The sequence below is a fragment of the Phasianus colchicus genome, chromosome 5, assembly GCF_987193195.1.
Source record: "Phasianus colchicus chromosome 5, bPhaCol1.hap1.1, whole genome shotgun sequence".
In the NCBI taxonomy this organism is placed as follows: Eukaryota; Metazoa; Chordata; class Aves; order Galliformes; family Phasianidae; genus Phasianus; species Phasianus colchicus.
Genome location: NC_143440.1, coordinates 41805178 through 41824662, shown reverse-complemented (window position 1 = coordinate 41824662; position 19485 = coordinate 41805178). Strand labels below are relative to the sequence as shown.

The 19485-nt window shown below is 34.4% G+C and overlaps 1 protein-coding gene across 9 annotated transcripts in view; it reads left to right on the top strand.

The window, feature by feature from the left end:
* CEP128 (centrosomal protein 128) overlaps nt 1-14837 on the top strand; it is a 99130-nt gene extending 84293 nt beyond the window's left edge. For 6 of the 9 annotated variants that reach the window (XM_090141466.1, XM_090141463.1, XM_090141465.1 and 3 more), the window contains 3 exons: nt 943-1056; nt 4273-4396; nt 9206-14837. In XM_090141466.1, coding sequence (XP_089997592.1) covers nt 943-1056; nt 4273-4396; nt 9206-9312 — 345 coding nt within the window. In that variant the 3' untranslated portion in view covers nt 9313-14837. The other 3 variants (XM_090141467.1, XM_031593135.2, XM_090141468.1) reach the window with 3 other exon arrangements.
* Nucleotides 14838-19485: the final 4648 nt, after the last annotated feature.

The following is a 19485-nucleotide window of genomic DNA, read 5'->3' as shown; positions in this document are numbered from 1 at the left end:
ATGTTTCATCTACCCAAACATACAGAAGTCAGAATATGCCAAATCCAGAGTGTACAGTGGGAATGGTAGGATTGTCCAGACAAGACTGGCAATGTGCTGTATGGTCTCCAAACTGATATAGGGCCTGTTCTTTTCATGTTGCAAGAAAAAGGTTGTCACCTTCTCTGTCCTGACTCTGGAAATTTGTGCTGTCGGCTCAGTTAGCTTCGTAGTGCAGCAGACCGTTGATGGTTTGTCTGAATTCCAGGAAATCCAGAAGGATCACCCCTTTCTTATTGCAAAAGACAGTGCACATCACTTTACACCCTTACAGCTGCATCTTGAACATTTTCTTCAACAGGAAATTCACATGTTGCCCCTCACGTACTGCTTTTTTGTCTCCAGATAATAGTGGTGACACCGCATCTCATCACTGATAATGACATAATTCAGGAAACTGTCACCTTTAGCTTCATGTCAATTCAATAGGCTGTGACAAACTTGCATACAGTGTTTTTTCTGTTCCTCTGTGAGCATTTGTGCAACCCACTTGGCACAACCTTTGTGATATTCCAACATTACCACTATCATTTCCAAAACACTGAAGACAGTATTCAGCTCCATACACAGTTCTCTGGTCAAATAAGCTAATTTCTGCTGAGATGCTGATTGACGTGCTCTTTATTTCATGGTTTGGCAGCTGTGCATGGCTGTCTGGAACAAGGTTTGTCTTTCACTTCATTGTTGCCACTGCTGAAACACATCACCCACTACCTCAGCTGTGCTCACACCCACTGTTTGGTCTCTAGACTTTCAGGAAGCGTCCACAAATGTGAATAGATGTAGTTCTTTTTCCGCATGGAGGAAAATCCTGGATGATACCCATATATGCAGTAGCCAGCCAACTTCTACTAACTGATTTTCAAATTACAATATCATTTAGATATTTCAATGCATTTCTAGGAGTCCCATTGCAGGAGGGAGATGATTGAGGAGAGGTATACAAAGTATAAAGAAATAGTGACTTCTCTGCAGCAGCAGCTGGAAGGCTCAAAACAACGAGTCCAACAATTCAAGGTAAGTGTGTGTACTACACTTCAGTTTTGTGGTTGCTTTCAGTCAGCATCATAAGGTTATTTAACGTATATTAACTCATGATGCAAACACAGACTAAAAATGTATGTGAATCTTGCTGTTTCTCTCCTGGACTGGCAAAGTTTTATGTAACTGCTATAGTAGTTGTAAAATTTAGTGACATTTTGTTGTCCTTGTTATAAACTGAAATATTCCAAAAAACTTAAAAATTCCATGGAAAAGAAAATCTGTATTTTACTATTCTCAAGCCTTAGCTTGTACCATTGCTTTGTCAAATTGTGTCTGCAGTTTTTTGATTGGTTTGTTGGCTTTTCCCTTGTCCTTTTAGGTTGAAGAGAGCTATTGAATTATTTTTTTTTAATTAATTTGTAGACTGCATATACTGGTTTGTTTTTTTTTAGTACTTCATCTCTGTATTCTTTACAGTCATGTCTATTTCATACATAAACAAAATTGAGGCAGAGGAGAAGTGATTTGCTAAAAGTAACGTTGAAATTCAAGTAATGTAAGAAAGTAATAAATAACGTTGATGTTCAAGTAATGCTGAAATAAATGTTCAGAATTGAGAACTGAGGATTTTCTGCTATTGCAATCAGGATTCATTGACAGTGTCGGGTGTGTCTCTTGGCAGTTGGGATCCCAATGTAGGATCATGCCCCATGTTACAAAAAAACTTCAAGCTGTTTGTGCTGCCACTTCCTCCACAGCAGTCTTCTTCTAAAATATTAACCTACATAACAGTAGGTTTTCTAACAAGAGGAAAAGATAAAATAGAGTATTTTAGCTGAACAAGTCGCTGCTGTAAGACAACAGTGTGAAGCTACCTGAACCGTGTTCTTCTGTATGAAAAGAACAGGGCAGATTCACTTTCAGACTATTGCTACTAATAGTCTGCAATTTCTGGAATTTCTTTTGCCGTCACACAAGAGTTACTAATTCAGTGGCCATTGAAATTTGGAAAATATTGAAAATCTAAGTGGAATGCAGTCAACTTAAAACAGAAAATATTATTGCCCTAAACTGACTGAGCTTACTGATATGATGTGTTCAAAATCTGTGAAAGGCTGATTCCAAAATGATGTTTCCTCTTTCTTTAGACAAGAAGGAGCATTTAATGACTTCCTTTTAGTCAGTCCTAATTGTTTTTTTACATGACGTACAGTCCTCTTTGCTGTCACAGCTGTTACAAATAGAACAGAATGTTCAAAAACAAGTAACAGACGGGTGCTAATCTGATTGCAGTGATCAGGCTGGCTTAGTCAAAAAAATCCGTTTTTAATGCTAGCCTTTCTTACCCTCCCTTGGAACTGACTCAAATGCATTGTTGTTACATTTTGAAAAAGTGTTTACTCTTAGTTAGTAGGGAGTCTCTAAAATTGATTGGTGAAAGAGTGTAGTCTGGAGGACATCAAAGTTCATTGTTTGTGATGGTTTTGATTCATGCTCTATACATAGTGTTGTATTTCTCCTGTGTAAAGTTGACAGATATTTGGTAGATAATATTGCTTGAAGACACTAATCTGAGTGAAGTATTAGCTAATCCCATATCTAGCCTCTTTTCAATTTAAGGACCAAAAAGGAAAACTGTGTGAGAGTTGCCCTAAAAGCAGTTATTCTTCCATCCTTATGGTTACCTTTGTCCCCACTCTATCTTTCTACTTCTCAGTAGTCTTTACAGGTGGCTGTGAAATACCTGTTGCTTAGAATGCCAGCAAAATCATAATTCTCATTCCTATAGGTTAAAGTGTAACGTTTCAGCTAATAAAGGACGTCAGATGTTGAGGGTGATTTTTCAACTAATGAGATAATTGTTAGTAGCTAAAGAAGAAATTGGGGAAAAAAGAGGTAAATATAACCAGTAATAATAAAATAAGGAGTAAAGAATACCAACTAATGCAAAATCAAAAGAAAAAGCTAGAAGAAACCTAAAGATTGTTATTTTGAACAGATTAAAATATTTTAGGACTTTTTCCCTGCTAAAAACAACTGGTCACTTAGTTAAATGCATGTAAGTATAAAAAAAGCATGTGAGAAAGATGTACATTATGTAAATGCAAATTTCTGTAAAGAAAAAGCAGATTCTGGGATACATGCCTTGTTTTTTTTTAAAAGCTCTACTCTAACAAAGCATTTCTGGAAGCAGAATGGAAGGACTAAATTTTTATTTTCTTTTAAAGTTGTTGTGCTGTGTACATTTTGTGCACTAAGTCTCTCATCAGCACATAGGGGGATTAATATGTAATTACTATTATTCTTAATATGAGTAAATATCTCTTCACTGATGGGACAAAAAAATCTCTAAATTAACATTAAAATTTATTTTGTTTCCTGTTCAGTTTTCAAATCTTAGCATCAGTAGTAACAGTAATTTGAAATTTTAAAGAAATTCCCTCGGGGTGTTTATCATAAGAATTCAGAAGCAAAATTGTGTGGTTTATATACTGATGCATTTGTGCATTATTATCTGTTCTTGTTTCAAGAAACTGAGTAATTAGGATACCAAAGCAGGCTTTTAATCTTATATTAGAAGCTACTGATTACAACTGTGGACCTGTTGCATTAGTAATAAAGATTTAAATAGGCTTTTAGAAAACACCTTCTTTTCATAGCTTGCAAACCAAATGACTTTTCTCACTAAAAAGCTATGTTATACAGGTCTAGCCATAAATATTAACATTGGACTTCAAACTTTATTAAATGGTTAAAAGAAAAAAAGTGAAAAAAACATGTTCAGGTACTTTGATATGAAAAATCAATGAAATTGGAGTTTCCTCAGTGGCACGGAAAATGGATTGAAATTTTATTATTACTAAATTGTTGAACTTCAGTAAATTGATGTAGACCTTTCATTGGTGGAAACTTTATTATTTATTGATGCCTGTCTTGCCAATATGCTTTGCCTTGCACTGTGGATGTGAGGTAGACGGAGAAAAGAACATTACTGCAGCTGATGATAGTAACAATGGTGCTTCCAATGGTTTTCTCAGCCTAAGATTTTCAAAGATTTTGCAGTGATAAAGCCTATTCTCTGCCTACAGAATTCATAAGCAAATATCTATTATAACACGTAGTTTGAGAATTCAAATCACTATTCTCCAGAATGTGTGAAATCAGAGTATATCTATGTGTAACTGCATGTATTTTGTAAAATTTTACAGCTTAATGATATGAAATAGTATTTTGTTTAATTGGCCATAGGATGGATGCAGCAGCCATGTGGAAATGGATGCTGAAATTTCTGGTATACAAGTGGCTGCTTCTTCTTCTAGTTGGCAAACTCAAAACAACTTTTTGTCCAGCTCACTGCTCTCAGATTCTAGCTGTAAGTATTGTTCATGGGGAAAAAAATCCACACCAGGTAATATATTTTCCTCTTTTAAAGCTTTTTTACTGGAAAGAGTAAGAGTATTAACAAAAAGTGCTAGAACTTTCTGAAGAGTCTTCTAGATTTCAGCTTTAGGTACCAGAAGGATGTCTGTCCATGAATAACTTTGTAACATCATAATTATACCTTTATTTTTAGCTGGAAAATAAAATATGTATCTTTGTCAGCCAGAGCTCTGCCAAAGAATTTAGTTTTGCAATCTCTGCATGAACAATCATGCATGTGTAAGCTGTGCATCTTCTCAGAGGCTAAAGATATGTTCTAAGTCTCATGACTGTGCAGCAGCTTAACAATTAGAGTTGAATTCACTAATTTTGCCTTTTCTAACAATTCTTTCCAGTGCATGTTTAGAACTTGTGGTAATTAGAGGTTACCTGATCTCTGATACAGATGGGAACTGTGCAGTAAAAGATAGGATATATTAGATCTTTATCTCGTGCAAGAATACCTTTCCATGAGTGTCAGAACGGATTTAGAAAAAAATGAGTATACCTAGAGAAAATATATATATACACATATATATATATATATATATATACACACATACCTATGTGTGTATATATACAATTCTCAGCATACCAGATATCAGCACAAGGATGTCAAAAACTTTTATTCTGAAGGATACTACCTTCCATTTCTTTTCAATATAACCAGTCTGTGCTTTGGCAACCTAGTGCAATCTGTGTAATGGAAAGTCATATTTCAGGCTTCACTGCACTTCCAAACGTCTTTGTCATGGAATGAATACTGCAGTAAATCACTGCTCGCCAACAGTAAGTCCTGAGTTGATCTGGTAAGGCTGAAGACAGTTGCTTTCTTTTCCTCTCAAATTCTGTAGCTTGTGATTAAATATCTTTTTGCAGAACTTACTGAATAACAACAATGAAAACAAAGCATATGGGTGAAAGCCTCGATCTCATCTGTACTTCAGGAACAATTTCCCCTGACTCAATGTTGTTCTCCCATTTTTCTTTCATACCTGTCAATGTCTATCCAAGTTAAAGTACAGCTCAATTGTTAAGGGTATATTTTAAAAAAAGGACAACCATACCTTGCAGGCATGTTGATCTAGTTCATCTCCAAAAGATCTACTTCAACAGCTACCTGATTCTGTAATTCCACTACAAAAACTTGCTGAAATTTAAAGACATAAATGCTCACAAAATACTAGAAATATATTTATATTGCTTAATCTGAATGAAACTTGATGGGATGTGAGTACTTTTGGATTTATTTTGGGCTGGATCTCAGTTTTTGCTCTTCCACTTCTGAGACGAAGAAGAATGCAGAACATATGGAGAAACTGCATATGTTGCAATTAGGGTACACTAAGTGAGAACATGGTGGGTGAAGGAGCATTGTTGTAAAAGTGCAATTTGTAAGAATAGAGGTGCTGGATGAGGTGCAGTAAGCTCCAGTGCAACATATTTCTAACATGGTCAAATTAGTCGATTAAAGAATAGTTGTTAGAAAAGTAGACTTAATTTTTTATATGGCCGATCACTTAAAGGAATGAATTGAATAAGGAAAATAATTTCCATTTCAACTAAGGCTGTTCTGTTCTAATCTGTTCTACTACATTCTATTTCAGTTTTCTTCTAGCAAAGAGCATTATATTTGATAGACTTAATGCCAGTGACTTAGAAATGCTAAAGATGTTCTGCCTCACAAGGGAGCATGATGGTGGGTTACAGTTTTGAAACTGAAACAGGATTGTATTTGGATAAAACATAGATTATCTTTCTCAGGCATTTTCTTAAAACAGGAGACAGTATTATTATTATGAAGAACAGGCCTGCTGCTGTGGGTTGAATGCTGTAGTGTATGCAGTCAATTATTATTTTGCTTAAATATTATTTTCTTTCAAATTTTAAAAGTAATCACCTTTGCCCACATTGCTTTTGTAGCTTTAATGAGACTTAATGCTATAGTAGAGGCCTGTTAGTAAGATTAAAACTTTTTTCTATCTTATTCTCTAGATAAGATGCTCCTACCAAACTCTTAAAGTTGCACTACTTGCTGAGCATTCTTGGCTAAGACATAAATTGAAAAAGCCCTTAAAAGAGGCATTGTTTCATCACATATTTTGCACCCCTTTGTGCATTTGAGTTACTCCCTGAACACTCTTTAGTGACTGAATGTTTTATGCTGAACCACTTCTCTACCAGTTAAATTTTGAAGATTATTTTAAAGTTGTTGCTATAGTTTCAAGTGAAAATTCTGCAGTGGTTCTAACATTTGGGAGCTTTTCTTGTAATTACTAGTAAGTGTTAAATTATAAAATCAGCTACTTCACTCATCTTAGTCACATAAACTCCATGAAATTTAATTTCAGTAATGATATTAATTAATTATAACTTGAGGCTTTGACAGTGAAGTCTAGATCGAGGTCTTTTGCTCCCAAACCTCCTGTAGCTTTTAATAAATCTACCTGTATGTGTCATCACCTATTTGCTATGACTAATTCATCTTACTTCAGAAATAAAAGACCTTTCTTTTCAATTCATTTTCCAGAACAATTTGCAAGCCTTTGTGTTATTAGTGTATCCCTACTCTCTTAGACATATGAAAACTTACAGATTATAGTCAGTTGGTACAAAAGAGTTACTTCCTAACATGAGCTTTCTGTGACATATAAAGAGCATCAGGGTGGAGAGCAGATGCATCTAACATACTCTCATTTATCTGTGGAGGGAAACCCGGGATTTAGGTTCAAAATTGGTTGAAGAAAGGAAAAAAATATGAAAGAATAAGTAAGGAAAAAACTATCTGCATCTCTCTCTATGTATGTAATATAGTGTTGCCAATTCAGCATGCAGGTGAAAGGAAAAGTAATTAGCATTCTGTTTTCTTTAGTATACATCTTTCTACCTGAACAATTTCTACAACTATAATGACTTTTCTTTAAAAAAAAAAAAGAAGAAAAAAGCTGTTTTAAAAATGTTGTGGAAATTAGCTGTTATTTCTATAGTCATGTTCTTAAAAAGGAAGATGTGTAACCTACAACATAATTTATACAAGGAACTGTTCATTAGATACCGCTTGCAGTCTGCAATATTATCAGACCAAACAGTTGGTCTAAAAACTCAATACTGGTTGTTATCTAAAGAATAATCCTCAGAAACTGTTTTTCATGACCACTGTAATTTTCTATAATTTTATATTATGAAAGTCCCAGGAGTTGCAGATGCTTTACATTAGCTTTGAAAGTTGGATCCTGCCTTTCTCTTTGTACAGTTCATCACTTCAAGGCTTTAGCCTGGATAGTTTCCCAGCAGCCACATGTCTTTCTGGCTGTCTGTTGTTTTTGGGAAATCATTTTCCAGGGCTTCATTAGCTATGACTTTATGGAGAATAAAATAGCCACCAGTTTTCCCAATCTGTAACTAGGATCACAGTCTTCTCTGACTCTTTGGATCTGGTGATAAACAATACTCTTGTTTTGACATGGTCTATAGTACAATTGATATCATGGTTGAATAAAAGCAATTTGTCCTAAATGTTGATTTTTATTGCCATGACAATTAACTCCTGCAATGTATCCCGATGCCTCTTTTTATTCCTCTATGTATACTTTCTCATAAGCTTTTAAGACAATTTGAATTGAGATTTATAAATAAGTAGCGTAATTAAAATTAAAAAGGCATTATAATGTCATGATGCTGTAAGACACTGCTATAGAGCAAAATCTTGTGTTGCTTAATGGTAAGAAGCAGGGATGGTTGGAAACTGTAAAATGAAAATTCATTTACTACAGCAATTCTGTGTATGATTTTTCATTTTTTTCTTAATTTGAAAGAGCCTACAGTAGTATAATTCTGGACAAATGCTGAGGGTTTTATGCTCAAAAATGGTTACTCACTGTTTTATTGATGTCACAAACACAGTGATTTTATTTTCCATCTGGACATGAGAACATCTCACTCCTCTTAATTAAAGTATGAGGACATGATCCCTACTAAATGGTTATATATGTCTACAATTTTACTGCACTCTTCAAAAATTGTCCTTTGGTATTTGTAATAAACAACCAAGAAGTACCACTATTCTTACATTCATATGGTAGAGGAGAGGCCATTGAAGAAAGGTATATTGTATGTAACATCTACTTTGTTTCCCTTCATTTCTACCTTTGTCAAATAATTGCCAGTTGTCTGGATATTTGGATTTTTACGTCCAGCACTTTATTATGAGATGGTTTCCCAATTTATATTTTCTACATTTTGATCCAGTATAATGTATTTAGCATTTTATATGTGGCCAGTTGCAAAGGAATATACATGGTATGGCATCCTGTGAATGTTCAGTGTCACTTGCTGACTTTATGCTATTGAACATGACATTTCCTCAAGAATTTTCTGAGTGGTTTGTTTTGTCTTATATAAATGAAAGTGTTGTAAAATTAGATGGAAATGGGATGTTATAAAAGTTCTGAATTTCAGAAAATGCAGAAGTTTAAGTTGTGTTTTTGTTTTGTTTTATTTTGTTTTGTTTTGTTTTTGTATAAGAAAGATATGTTGTCCATATCTGTATTAAACAGCTTTGGATATTCCTCTGAAAAAATGAGTCATTTGTAACATTACTAGTATTGAATACTTATTAATGACATATATTCTGCTCTGTAAAATATATTATTGCGTCATGAAACATAGTCATGCTCTGCAAAATGTCTTTTTCTGATTTTTGTCTGAGTGTGTTTAATTGTTGTGATTTTTTTTTTGTTTCTATTTTTGTCTGATTTTTTAGCACATATGCAGAGAGTAGTCCCTTTTGATACAAATGCTACCAAAGAAGATTCTGTTAATGTTGCCATCAATGAAATGAAGCTGCAAGCAGAAAGAGGGAAGCAGTAGGACATTTTACAAAAACTCAGAAGACTTTTTTTGAACTGGTAATTCCATCCGCTGTAGGAGGAAACATCCGTAATGATTCAATGATTGCCGAACACTTCAATGAAGAGCCCCAAAAGAGACTCTGATCAGCTCCTGTAACCTGTACACCAAAGGTTTTCTGGGACTATGATATTCTTTTGCATTTTGCTCTGCAGTTCTAAACAAAATTTATTCTATCCCTGAAATATTATGAATTTAAAGAACTATGGCATTAATCTTTGATATGAGCTTATTTACCCATGTACAGGACTTGTGCTGATGTGTTATTTAAAAATAATTTAATAATGTTATTAATAATCAAAACTATTCATAAAAAATGTTTGTCCTAATATTTATTGAGTCATTATACAGTATTATAAAAGTACATTCATGAATCTAAGTGCTTCACTTTGCAACAATCTTTTATGAAAGAAGCAATAAATATTAAAGCCTAATTTACTCAAAATCATATCATGTTTTCAAGCTCAGCATATGTCACTTGTGAGCTGTTTAGAATTATTCTTCTGAATAGTTTTATCAGATGCTGTGGCGAATTTGTTCTTGTGGGACCTCTGGTAAAGCACTCAATAGCACCTGAATCTCAGCTCATCTGTGTCAAGTGTACAGAAGGGCATTGCTAAGTGACTGTGAAAGTTTTACTAGCAGGGCTTAATGATCACTTATTTATTCTGTTTTCCTCTCAGTTAGAAAAGACATGTCATGCAGAATATAAAATGCTATGGAAATATAGTATTGCATGGTTGTATTTGTTTGGATGATTCTATTTTAAACAGTAATGGTACAATTCTGCATTACTGTGATCTCAAGCAGTACATCACAGAAGAATTTGCTGTCAAAAGAAATAGCAGTTCTTCTGGTGGTCCTGATTTTATTTTCCATTTTTTTTTTAGTGCTTCTGATTGAATCACTACAGATGTGCCTTAAAAATTTGCCAAATCTATTAGAGGACTGTAGTAACATGAATACCATTGCAATAATTATTTTGTACACTTCTTTCATGCTTAGGAAGTGTTTCTCTAAAACACAGTTTTTTAGCACCATAGGCATCTCAGGTCATTATGTGCCACCTGAAAACAGGTCTTTTTTTTTTCTTTTTAAGTTTCTAAAGTTTTCTGCCATCCCAGTGCACTCTATAGGCTTTACAGAGTCCATATGGATTCTGTCTGTTTCAAACAGAACTTCTTGCTGAGAATATCAAAATTGTAGAAGGAAATGAGAAAAAAAATAATAATTTTGCTTTCATTTTCTATGGACTTGATTTTTTTCTTATTTATTTTGTAAAGTTTTATTTACCTTTCACGTGTGTATAATGCTATGAATTGTGATGTTGTCATTGACTTTTTATACGTCTGTTAATTCAAAAGGTTCAGAAAGCAAAGCAGTCACATCCGTCTCTTCTCATCTCAACAGCAATGGAAGGGCAGGACAAACAAATAGCCAAATAATCTCTTCTGGAGAAAGCAGGACAAATAGAATCCAATTTCTGTCAGTGTCTACAAAGGCTATGGACCTGATGAATTTATGCTTAACTCAGGCCAGAGTAACCCAGTAACTAAACCAAGTGTATGGTATATCCAACATTTGTAATTTATTTTTTTAATTAGATCAGAGCACAGTTAGAAATGTTTAAAGTGTTTTTTTTTTCTTCTGTTTAAACATTAGAAAACAAGAACGTCTGCAGATTTTATAGTACTTAAAAATTATGACAAAAATATTTTGAAAAGTCATTTTAAAATATATTATAAAACAGTAAATCATGCTCTCTTAAGTCTGAGGGATGGTTTGAAAGTAATGCCTCCTATTTTATTATGTTGGCCCATAATGTCAGAAGTGGATATTGGTGAAATGGCAGTAGATGTTGAAGCTTTCCACCAATATTCCATTCCATGTTGCTGAAGGGCATTCTGCTGAAGTTCCATTCTGCTGAAGGGCAGAATGGTGTCTGACATGGAAGTGTGGGTGAAGTAAAGGGGTGTCACGGGACTCCTTCATGGAGAAAAAACTACATCCATTCATTTTCATGGATGCTTCTTGAAAGTTCACAGAGACCAAATAGTGGATGTGAGCACAGGGAGGCAGTGGGTGGTATTTTTCAGCAGTAGTGACAGCTACTGTGGGTCACCTACACTGGTGCAGGTTTTTGTGAGTATGACATGCAGGCTCGTGTTCATTGCTGATGAAAATGCATGACTGATGGTGGTGACCGTGTTGAAGAATAGTGTTTTATTGCTGAGAATTTCCTCTATGAAATAGTGTCATTGTGATCTTTGTTGTAGTTTCCATGAAAATAAACAGGAGGCATTACTTTTGGAGGGAGCTATGTATATCATTTTGGAAAGAGTCTGTTGCTGATGGATAAAGATGTGTGCTCTACTCACTTTACTGAAGCTGAAATGTTTTTTGATGTAAATCACTTGCTGGAAAATCAATGGAACTTGAATGTCTCAGCTGAAAAGCAATATGTTTAGAAATAACATCCTCTCTTTTTCTTAAGGTATTTGTAAAAATCTGGATATTCATTGCTTTTTCCATTTTATGTATTTGTACATTGTTCATCACTTGTAACTCAAATCTGATGTCTTTCCTTAAAGCAGCATCACTTCTGCTTTATAGTGTTTAACAATGATGGATAAGCAGTCTGATCTTCCTTGCTGTTCCATAAAATTGTGAATTATTTTTTAAAACTGCAGGTGAATAAATTTAGTAAGGTTAGTGCTCAGTATATTTGCCTTTGACTGTATGATTGGGTTTACAGTAGAGTTCTTTTTCCTTCTTTATCATTTTGTAAAAGGGCTGAGGGAACAGAAGAAAAGAAATCAAACCACACACACACACACACATTAATGAGAGGGGTTATGGTTTCCAAAGCTGGGAAATTGTTTCTTAAATTTACCCTCTTGGCATGGCAGTTCAGATAGCATGTAATATTTGTCTCTCTTCCACCTTTGATAGAGGTTCATATTACAAAGTGAATTTTGTTTCCTTTCTACTGAAGGCTAAAGTTCCTTTAATGACATTATGTGAAACTGTCCCTTTGTGGTTTAAGCAACAATATTTTTTCCATACTGGCCTGAAATAATATTCCTTTGACCAGTTTTATTTTTTAAAGTAGAAAACCAGATTGTTTTTGTATAAAGCATACTGTATATGTCATATCTTAAAAATTACTGTCCTTTCTGATTATCAGAATGGATTTTAACCCTTTGGTGACTCATTCCTACATTCTTTCCTAAAACAGCAGTTTTCAATAACGTAAAAAATGTCCTACCCCACCTAAATTTGTGGGGTTTTTTCTTTGTTCTGTTTAGTATTTGGTTAATCAGGCAACTTTGTATGTATATATTAAATAATGGCTATAATCAGATAAGACCACGTTTATAGAGCTGTTCTGGAATACAGGGCTTCAGTATAGGGCTTTTAGAAATGCACTGGGCCTTTATTTTGGCATCGAATAATTTTCACTTAACCTTCACATTTTCTAATATCCTTCAGTTTTTTAATAATTTACAGGAAACATAAGAGTATTTATCTTAATTACTTTTGAGAAGGTAATTACTAAATATTCAAGAGAGTAGATTTGTATTATATACACTTCAAATTAAAAATAGATCTCAGTGTAACAAGGAGTATTCATCCCTTTGTGGAGTGGAGTAGAGCAAAACTGAATCACGAAGCAAAACAAAGCAATTTTCTTATTTTTCTCAAAATTTTCGTGAAAGCCATGTTTTGGTGATGGTGAAAGTATTCCTTGAATATTCAGAGTTCAGTCACATTATTAGTCTTTTCATTTGTCTCACTGACAGCTGAAGATGAAATTCTATAGAACAATGAAAATACTATTCTTATATTCTCCAAAATCCATTCTCTAAATCGCCTCACATTCAAACTGCATTCCTAATATATCTGTGCCTCTTTAAGGCCTGTATTCCCAGTACTGAAGTCAGCCCTTTACTGGAAGCATAACTGAGCTGTTAGGAGTGTGTTGCTTTTCTATGTAAAGAACTAAGTGAGATTTTAAATCTGAAATGCATATTAGAGCTGTATACAGAGGTGCAGCAGAACAGAATGTGATAAACTCGATCTTTCAGAAATCTGTAACCTAATGTCTCTGGGAATGCTGACAACAAAAATGAAAGAGGTTACTGTGGTTGAACTTCAGCAACATTCAGGATTAATCATTTGTACTAACAACAATAGCAGCCATGTTTCCAAAGCTGAAATTGCAAATCTGTCCTTACTCAGCCTGTAAGAAGGAGATACCTGTTTTCTTGCCTTAATATCTTCAGAATTTTTGATATCATATGATGTGAGGAAAATATGTGGTAATGATTTTTTTTAGTACCAAGGAGGCACCTTCTTGTTACTATTTAGAGCTAAATATTCTTGAAAATCAATTATTAATGTATTTTCATTAAGATACTATATTTAAATACAGGAGCTGCATAAATAAACCTGTTTTAGGTTTAGTTCTGCTATCTTTATTTAGGCAAATGACTGTTCAGTATGTATTTTTTCTTCAGTAGGCACAGTGATTCTTCTTTTGTCATCTGTTGCTTTCGTCTGTCTTCAGATCAGAATTGTTTTTATCTTAGACTGTTTTTCTCATCTGTCATCTACATTGCACTAGGGTGTCAAAAAGCATTTCTACACTTACTCCACATTAACAATTTTGGTAGTTGATATGCCCAGTGAATGACAGTAATTATGAAGGCAGTTGTTGCCACTAACATAATCTCTTTTAATGTGAATTCTGCCACTCTTATTTGTTTATTAGAATAAAGCCTACTTGCTAAGCTACCCTCAGATCACATGGTGCCTAATTGTAATGATTATTCCTCCTGCAAAAGCAAATTTATCTAAGTTTGTTGGGATGTTTTAATTGCTATTACTCAATCTACTATGAGTCTGTAATGGAAAGTAATAAAGGATAAGTACTGTTGCAGTAATGCTGAATTTTTATTAATTTCAGGCAGAAGAAAAGGCTACAAACTGATTTAGGAGATCTGCTGAAGTATGCAGTGGAACAAAAAAATCAACTATTACGAAGTATATTTCTTCAAATTACCCTCAGTAGAAACAGTTGCTGATATCTAAAATATTTCTGAGAAGTAATACTGAAATTTGCTAAAGATGGTCACATGGTATCATTCTGATAACGTAGATTTCTGTGTCACTCACCTTGTTAAATAAGCACTGATCTGGGAAGTCAGCCCAAATTACGTCCTGGCAATAGGCTTTTCACAGAAACCACCACTAACCCACTTTTGGACTTACTGTGGAAAAAGATCAGCATCAGCTGTGCTTTACTGCTGGCCAAGAGAACAGTTTGCATCTTTGGCATAAGCTATTTCATCTACGCAGTTCAATATGTGCACCATTTTTAAAGAGGCCTTCAGTGCTAGGTCCAGCACAGACAACACAATCTCATCCAAACAGCTGTGACTATGGAGTTTGCAGATTTTTTGTCATGTATTTTGACTCTCAGAGTATCAGTAAATCCATCAGAAACCATGGAGTTGTTTGTTTTGTCTTCACCAGAGAGATAGGTAAAAAAATCTCTGTGAAAACAGAACAATCAAGTATCCAGGTCAGGAAACTGTTCATTTTTCCAGAATGAGAGTCATTTCTGAAACTTCACGAGAGTGGCTGCCTTATATAAACTGTCTTTGAAGCCCCTGAAAAAATCTACCTATCCCTTTTCAAGTCATCTCTTATTGTGAGAAACTTGCTTAGTTTTCTCCTGTACTTTGGAAATCCTCTTATGTGCAATATAGACTGAATATCAGACTTGAAAAAATTTCATAAATAGTGCTGGCTGGTGTGATGCATTTTAATAAATGTATCAGATGTTCAGATTTCAAACTTGCTATTACCTTAGTGGAAGAAAGTAACAAATAGGCATTTAGCCTGTATGTAATAGAAGGGCATCCATTCTGTGTAATGCTGTTTTTGAAGGTGAATCTCTTCTGAAGTTGAAATTTCTGTATGTGCTTACTAGCAAATGCTGGGTGTTTTTTGTTTTTGTTTTGTTTTCCCCTGAGAGTGTGAGAAAAAATCAGTCACTGGAGCTCTGTTTTATCATTTCATGCCGCCAGTTCCTGCTTAATTCAGGGATAACTAAAAGACCAGCTAATCCCCATACCTCATTAAAAGCACTCCTAACTAAGTTAATTACTGCATGAGTCATTTTCATCCAGATATTTTATTTTCATTTAATTCAAATAAAATAAAGTGCCTTTCCCACTTAGCATTCTAAAACTGAAACAAAGTGGATCTTGTGATGTAACATTTTGATTGGGAAATTCTCAAACTCAGGTTGCCTTGGCATCTAATACACGTGTCAGTGGACATATTGCATCATATTTCCCAGTCCACAGTTGCTGCTGCAGTTCACTGTAAAATGACTTTACAAAAATCTCAGGCTTCCAATGAATTGAATGTGTGCAAGATGCTCCGTACTGGTTTAAAGTCAGAAAGGTCAGTTTGATACCTCTAAACCTCCTACCTGCAAATGAAATGGAGACTGGTATACTGGAATGAAATTCCTCAGCATGTGATTATTTCCAGACCTTTTCCAGCAATTCAGCAAGAAGTCCATCCCCTGATTTAATGTAAAAGGCTCACTGACTATGTTCCCATATAAATTCAACTTTCAGCAGAGAAAAGGAACATCTATGCGAAAAAAATGTGTATCTGTCTCTTCTTACTTTTCCTGTCTCATGGGTTTTATTTTGTGTGTCTGTATAAACATATTGCTATTTTTCATTCCTCTAAAATGTACCAGAGAGGCAGCTTGCTGAATCTGATATTGCTGAAGTAACCAAAGATATTGCGGATTCCTCCAAATCTGATTACCAAATGGTAAAGGTATGTTCAGACTTTTAATGGCTGTACAGACATTATATGAATTGTCTCATTCACATAATTACGTACATATCTTACAGTCATAGACATGCATAAACACGTACGATCATACACTGTAAAACATTACTGATCTAACAGAAAATTAACCCTTTGTGCTTTGAAATCCAGATGACTGAAGCTAGCAGAGTCATCTGTAATATCAGTGAAGTTAGTGTTTAATGATGAGTTTAAGGAAAGGATGAAGGAATATTTTCTCAAGGTATATTTTCACTGCATTTTGTAGATCTCCAAGTCTACTATATGTGTTGATCTAGTGAGCAGACAAATACATACTAACAAATACATATTTTATTAAAATATTTCCTTAGCAGACTAAATGTTTGCAATACTTCAGCTCTATCTCATTTTTTTTCTAAACTAGCATTTTCCTCAAAAATTCTCAGAATTTGGATTTGAAGTTTATTTGGCTTCATGTATATATATACTGTAATCTTCAGGCTTGTACTGGTTCAATAGGTTCTGACAAACTTACACATGGTGTTCTTTCTGTTCCTGTGTGAGCATTTGTCCCACCTGGAACAAATTTTGCATTATTCCAATGTTGCCACCATCATTTCCAACGCATTGAAGATGATATTTACCTCCATACACTGTTCCTTGATTGTAATTCAACACTTCTCACAGAATGAACTGATTGAGACACTCTTCATTCCATGGTGTTACAGCTATGCATGGTTGTCCAGAATGTGTTTTGTCTTCCATATTACTGTGTCCACAGTTGAAACACACACCCATCACCTCACTGTGCTCACATCCACTGTTTGGACACCATAATATTCAGCAAGCAGTGTGACACAGCTTTTCTTCATATGGACTTCTATGACAGATGCCATTTTGGCAGACTGTCCCTATAGGAGTCATTACTTTTGGAGTAGCTTGCATATAATGAAAAGTATTGAACTTAAAATAGCTTTTGTAGAAAATTATGAAATTTGTGATATTCAGAGTTGTTCGCCTTTTTGGCCCACTCTAATGTTGGCCACTATGGTGTTTTCAAATAATGGTTCACCTGTTAAGATGTATCAGCTGTATTTCACACTCACTGCTAAATGTTTTGTTTCACATTAGTTTTTGAATAAAATCAAGTTCTTAATAAAGTACCAGAAGTAAGAATTTCCATATATATAGGCAGAAGCTCATTGTATCTTTCATTTCAATAATGTGATTTATTTTATTCTTTAAAAAAATATATTGAGGCTTACTGCTCTGACTCCTTGTCAGATATTCTCTAACTTCTGCAGCAAGTCCTTTAGCTTTTTTATCATATGACAGTTTCATTCCAAAATAACTTACCAAGATGTTTTTATTCCTTTTTTTTTTTTTTTTTTTTCCACTAGCAGCCATCTTTCATGATGAAAAAACACATTGTTTTGAAAACTACGTAATGAATTACGCTTAGCTGTTACTTTTGTAAATTGCATGGATACACATACAACTAAGCCTACAATTTGCATTTTCAGAACATTTCTCACACATTTAGGAACAAAGTTTTATGACGAATAGAAATTTCTTACTGTGATATTCCAGAGCATGGAACCTTGTCAATCTGTGAAGTTTGTGTTGCTGTAACATGCATGAGGTTTGATTCACGTCACACCAGCATACCGATCTTATTGTGTATGGCTGTACTGAGTTCAGCATGCCTATGTCTCATTTATACCAATGCGAAGCAAGGATCAACTCTCGCTTTGAATACCAGTCAGAATACTAAATGCTGAGATCATCTAGATTACAAAGTAGATGAAAGCAATGTATTGTGCTTTGAGTACGTTGCTGCAAACTGATGCCTTGACATCGAGTCTGAAGGTATGTTTATGTATAAGTTTGGTTAGGGCTCTGCCTGGATAGTTCATATGTTAATTCAGTGTCAACATCTGTACATACTTTCTCCAATCAGAATACAAAATGTTAAGTACAAATGAAGTACTAAAAATATCAATCATTACTTTTTGCTGACTTGGGATGTATTCCAAGCTACTCATGAAAGTAAGATCTCAAGTTTATCATATCTCAGGAGATAGTCTCTTTGCAGGTTCAAAGTTGCTAGTGTTACATAGTTCAGTGTGACATAAAATGTAAATTTTGTAAGCTAAAAAAATTATTTTTCTAAGTAGCACATAGCATTTGTACTCATTTGTGAGACATTGCCATTTTTTTTGTAAAGTCCTGTTTGATGTAATACATCTTTTTTGTTTTGTGTGAAGACTATGTGATTGATGTGAATTTTTTTTTGTCCAATTCTGCTTTTTAGTCTGTTTCTGAGAACAATAAATATGCTCTTCGATTTTTTATTTCTTTTTCTTCTACTATAAAAGTTGCTTAAAAACTAAAATGGCATTTTTGAGGTGAAGCTTAATAGTTTTCTTCAAAAGTGTGTGTTTAAAGCACGTATTTAGTTAAAAGATTTATTTACTTCTACTGATAAAAAATCTAGCAAGGTACTATAGCCTACAATAGGCATGGATATTTATGTTTGCCATTAATCATTGAATGGTTTCAGAGATGTCCTTGAATGAATGGGACAAGCCCTCTAGTGAGTATGAATGAGGTTCATCTGACTAAATTTGGATTTGTGCAGGATACATGCTTCCATCTAAACAAACCTACATCTATATACAATAGCGTGCCTGGGACCCATGTCATGATTCCTTTTGCCCCACAGTAAATACCTAAGGTTTGATCAAATGAATTGTTGCCAACTGCACTAACTCTATAGACTGGATCTCCATTTGGAGATAAAAGAGGAAAACAGGTGACTACCTCCCATTCATAGGCCTACATTATAGGCACTTGAGTCAGGTGAGATTCACTATGCCCATCTGCAGGAGTGTCTCAATTCCAGGGTAAACCATTTATTGTCTTCAATAATTTTTATAAGCACTGCTCAGGAACAACTAGTACACTGGTGGGCTATCAAAGTTATTCCCATCCTACATCCACAATGTAGCACTATACCAGATACTAGGAGGAAAATTAATTTTACTCCAGCAGAAATAGAACAATTTTCTAACACATAGTATAAAAAAAAAAGTTAGTTGTCATTGAATCATTCTATATAAAGAAAACTTCTCATGATAAGGTGGCCAAAATACAGTTACTTAATATCCCAAGAAATCAGTCATCGAAAGCCTGTAATTATTTTACTAATTCCATTCTCAATTGTGTATTCCCTTGCCTGCTGAACTTACAAGCTTTTGCATGTCTTTTACA